Genomic DNA, 5320 nt, shown 5'->3' with positions numbered 1-5320 from the left:
ACTACTCAAGAACTTTCCAGCATTTTATGGAACCCAAAGGTTCATCACTGTGTTAACAAGAGCCCTCCACTGGTCTCTATCCTGAGCCAGATCAATCCAATCCACATCATCCCACCCTACCTCTCGAAGATCCATTTTAATATTGTTCACCCACCTACATCTTGACCTTCCTACTGGATTTCCCACCAATATCCTATATGGATTCCTCTTCTCCCCCATCTGTGCTACATGCCCTGCCCACCTCATCCTCCTTGACTTGATCATTCTAATTATATTTGAAGAAGAATTCGAGTTATGAAGCTCATTACGCAGTTTCCTCCAACATCCTGTCACTTTGTCTCTCTTCAGTCTAATTATTCTCAACACCCTCAGTCTGTGTTCCTCTCTTAATTTCAGAGACAAAATTTCACACCAATACAGAATCACAAAATTACAGTTTTGTATTCTAATTTTTATGTTTTTAGACTAGAAGACAAAAGGTTCTGAACTGAACGGTAGCAAGCATTACCGGGGTTCAGTCTCATCTTAATTTCTTCCTGAATCTAGTTTTGAATTGTTATAGTCATTCCCAAATATCTGAACTGTGGTACATTTTCAAAACATTGTTAGCTATCTTTATGTCATGATTTTGTTCTGCATTCTGGTGATGAGACAGCAACATATACTTAAGTTTTACCTGTGTTTACTTCTAGACCAACCTTCTTACTAACATCATTTAAAGTTTGTGTGTTTATCATTGTGGATCTGTATTATCACCCTGTAGATTCACATCATCATCACAGACCAACAGCTCACATGTCCCATTTAATTTCAGCTCCACCTGGTGTTCCTGGATCTACCTAATAGCATATACTAAAGCAAAGTTGAAAAGCAGTGGAGATAAAGAATCTCGTTTTATACCATTCTGGATAGGAAAATTATCAGACAAATGTTTACTTATGTGGACTTTACTATATGTTTCATTTAAACACATTTTAATCACCCTAACTTCAAGAAAACCTATGATTCAGTTAGGGAAGTATTGTACAATATTCTGATAGGGTTTGGGATACCCATGAAAGTAGTCGGCCTGATTCAATGCGATTATGTCATCAAAAACCCCAACTTTTGTGGCAAAAGATTTTCCCTTCAAACTCCCCCACAAATAATAATTGTGGGGTAGGGGTGTGGTGGGGGTGTTATGTCCGGACGTGAAGGCCAGGCGATTATAATATCTACCACTCGCACCCAAGCGCTGACATTAAATTTCTGCTGGAATGAAGAGTGACGAGTAGCCTGAGGATTCTCCGCTCCGCATCCATGCAAGTTCTGTAAACTGTGTGCACCACTTATTGTAAAATACTCCCTCGTCAGTCGACAGCACACAACACAAAACCTAAAGGGCGATTACGGTATTCTGTAGCGCCCCTGAAAATGGAAAGGGCACCACTAATTTTCACGCGAAGTTCGCCATGCTGAACTGTGAGAAAATCGTGCAGCAGTAATAACCTGACGGCTGCTGGCTGATGTATCATCGTGCGCATCGTGCACATGTCTTTCAGCGTCAACACGTGCGTGGCATGAGGATGTCTTGTTTCTCTCATTACGATTAGTCGTTTCAAATAAAGTCGGTAACGCTATCTACAATCTGGATAGAGATGCCGATATTCCCCAAATGCAGCGAGAGCATTTCCATTGCGCACATACACTGCATGCACATCTACCATCTACGAACTGCGTTGTCGTGGCCATCTTGGCTGTTGTTACTGGTACTACCTTCCAAATATCATACCGATCATACCACTCATGCCTGTTCCTCGCTATCCATCTGCGACCTCACAGCGCGGAACCCCTCCCCCCTACTTTCACCCAAAGAGCCCAAAGAGTACAATAATAGGAAGTGGCATCATTAAGGTTGTATCACATTATAGGGATGCTCACGCTCCGCTCACGCAACAGTTAAAATCCAAACAATGTAAAAGTTATAGGATTGATCATACTGGGGTGCACGCCACGCTCACGCGCACTCACAGTGAGCGCCGCAATCATCGCCGAGAATATTTTGAGCGTTCGACTCTGAGTGTACCTCGAGCTGAGCGTCTAGTGTGACCAAGACTGCGCGCGAGTCCCGAGCTCAAAGGTTCTGCTTCTCATTTTTCTTTCATTTCACCAATCAAAGCATGGAGGAAGAATTGATTGAACTTGTTCGTGCCAAGCCTGAGCTTTACGATTTAACACACAAATTGTACTGTGATAATGTACATAAGAAGAAAGTGTGGGAAGAGATCGGAACAGCGTTAAAAAAATCTGGTAACTTTCAATAATAACTTTATTAGCATCAAACAAATACAGTTAGAAATACATTTGTTTAAATCATATTGTCTTGCCAAGGGACGAAACCTTGTTCTGAATTAAGGAATCTTGTGAATATCTCTCTTATTTCAAAAGCTATTGTTGAACAATTTCCGCCTTGTCTCGATAAGTCCGTCAAATTGCCTGCCATTATCTGGTCATCATTCAAAGGCGTTGCAGCAGTTCCTGCGCGAATGAAATTGTGCAAAATGCATGTGGCTAAAACCACCTTTTCAGCATATTTAGGCGCTAATTTCAGTCTTCTGTTGTAAATTCTAAACTTTTGTGTCAGAATTCCAAAGGCATTTTCAACAACCCTACGGGTGCGAGACAACCTGTAGTTGAAAATGCGTCTCTCGATACGGTTTTCGACTTGTAGACCAGGGAAGGGCCTCATCAAGTATTTTTTTAATGGAAAGGCCGGATCACCAACAATTACGTATGGAGCCAGTTGTTGTGTTCCCGGCAGCAGTGCATCTTCTGGAATGTCTAGAGTTCCCATTTCTAAACGCCTTCCAAGCTTTGAAGTGGAAAATATTCCACCATCACTACTCCGTCCATAAGACCCAATGTCTACTGCTATAAATTTGTAATTAGCATCAACAAGTGCCAATAAAACTATTGAAAATGTTTTCTTGTAATTGAAGTAGAGGGAACCAGAATTTTGAGGAGCCTCTATCACAACATGTTTTCCATCCAAAGATCCTAAACAATTGGGAAACTGCCACTGATCCCAAAATTCTCTTGCATTTCTCTCCCACTCATTTTTTGTTGGAGTAGGCATTACTTCCTGCAACATATTTTTTACAATAGCTTTGCAAACTCCATGAACTGCATTCTGAACCGTACAATACCCTAGTCGAAAACTGAACGCTATGGTTCGAAATGAGTCCCCAGTGGCTAGGAACCTGTGAACAAAACAACAGCCCATTGTAGAATATATATATTTTATATTTATTTACATTACAGGACAATATTTTAATACATTAATATTATTTAGTTATTGAAATATAAATATTAGAGAATTAATATTTTTATATTTATAACTTCACAAATTATATAGGTACTGATAATCAATATTGTAAATTTATTATATTCATAAATTTGGTAAAATTTAATATTATATTCGTATTTATTCTTGTAATTTAAAAATTAATTATAAATTCAACAACTACTTTACAATTAATTGTTTTTAGTTTATAAATAAGCCTATATTTAATATTTTAACAATATAAAAAGCAACGTTTACGATGTGTCAAGGACCATTTTGGTCAACTGCCAGTTAGTTGGTGCTCACTCGTGTGTATGGGTGAGTGTGTTTTGTGTCTAACTTTTGGTTATATACTCGTATGTCACTTTTGTAATTATCTTCCCTTTCACAGGCGGAGAATGTAAGCACAGGTGGATGAGTTTAAGAAGTCAACACCGAAAAGTTGTTCAGAAATACAACACCGTAAGTGGCCAAGCAGCTGCTAATATTCGTAAATGGAAATTTGAGGATAGCATGTCTTTTTTGATTTCATACATGAGAGACAAAGAAAGAATTTCATCATTGGACATAGAAGAGCAAAAAGGAGGGGATGAACTCGAAGAAAATGAACAAGATGATACAGAATATGAAGTATCAGTGGAACAGATATCTCCACCTCCAGATTCCCACAGAAAACGTGAACTGTCCAAGTCGGTTTCGATTTCCACACCTAAAAAGAAATGCAACCGTTCAAGCAGACCTCAGGAAACAGCATCTGCTACTGTGATGAAATATTTACTCAAAAACAGACAGCAAACTACAGATAAAGATAAAGAAAAGGACTCTTTGGAACTGTTTTTTGAATCTATGGTCAAAACGGTTAAAACTTTTTCTCCTGTCGACCAACACCTAATAAGGAATCAAATTTACAACCTCGTATCTCAGATGGAAGCCAAATATTTAATGCCCCATCCTCCTTCCCCTCAAAGTAATTTTCATAGCACCAACTTAGGAGGTCCATCAGCTGGTTCAGAATTCACATATGTCGGAAATCCGAAAATGTCGCAGAGCTCCCAACCACCATCACCCATTTCTCCGGCATCCTCTACTGACTCCAATTCTGCTTGCTCTAATTTTTTTTCTAATTTCTCTCCAGAATCATATTGAATAAAATGCTATGAACTCTTCCAGTGCGTAGATATTGTAAATGTTTCATTTTTATTATTAAACACATTTTAAAAAGAAGAAACTATTATTTTTCCTTACCTTAAACAAACTGCTAATTTCTCTCTTGGTGAAATAGCTGCGCGAAATGTGGTGTCCGGTTTCTTCAAGTCACTCCCAATTTTCGAAAGCAGTATTTCGAACTGTTGCCTGGACATCCTGAAGTACTGAAAGAATTTAGTTTCATCATCCAGTAACTGTGGAAATAGTGTATGAAACTCCCCCTCCGTTGCTCTAGAAAGCAAAGAAGGGTGCACCCATTTTCTTCTTCCTGTAGGTTTCCTTTCATCATCATCTAACAATACCGCAATCAATAGAAGTTCTTCGTCAGAAAAATTCATTTCGTTCACTTCCATCTAAACTCCTGAGCGTCGTGGTGTGACTACCTTGGAGCGTGACATGAGCGTGAGTGTCCCGAGAGCGTGAGCGTGGCTTGAGCGATAATGTGATACAAGCGTTAGAATCATTCTGTAGCTTTTGTAGTACCCACATGAAGCACATAAAGGCGAATTTGTGAAAAAATAATTACATATTCACCTCCAATTGATCTCTGCAACAGCTTCCTTAAACAATGTACCAGGGCTTCGTATCATCCAGGGTATTTCTTCAATACCCTACAGTGCCGGCATTTAAAGCCATATATTTACTGAGACCGAGAAAATGAGATTCTGAAGAGGACTGAACTGACAGCAACAACCGTGACAGACACCGTACTCCATTTTTGCTGGTGTTAATGACTTTAATGACGGGAGTAGTATTGCACTGTATTGCAGAGATAAGCAAAAGGTATATACA

At 39.2% G+C, this 5320-nt stretch overlaps 1 protein-coding gene across 1 annotated transcript; it reads right to left on the bottom strand.

Moving 5' to 3' along the window:
- Positions 1 to 2290: 2290 nt before the first annotated feature.
- LOC111871983 lies at positions 2291 to 4904 on the bottom strand. Its single transcript, XM_023865431.2, has 2 exons — positions 4568 to 4904; positions 2291 to 3239 (listed from the first exon to the last, which is right to left on the bottom strand). Exons 1-2 carry the CDS (start codon positions 4879 to 4881, stop codon positions 2348 to 2350), a joined length of 1206 nt encoding a protein of 401 aa, XP_023721199.1. The 5' UTR covers positions 4882 to 4904; the 3' UTR covers positions 2291 to 2347.
- Positions 4905 to 5320: the final 416 nt, after the last annotated feature.

This window comes from Cryptotermes secundus, unplaced genomic scaffold (genome assembly GCF_002891405.2).
Source record: "Cryptotermes secundus unplaced genomic scaffold, Csec_1.0 scaffold3315, whole genome shotgun sequence".
In the NCBI taxonomy this organism is placed as follows: Eukaryota; Metazoa; Arthropoda; class Insecta; order Blattodea; family Kalotermitidae; genus Cryptotermes; species Cryptotermes secundus.
The sequence above is the reverse complement of the archived record's forward strand: the minus strand, read 5'-3'. Positions and strand labels throughout refer to the sequence as shown.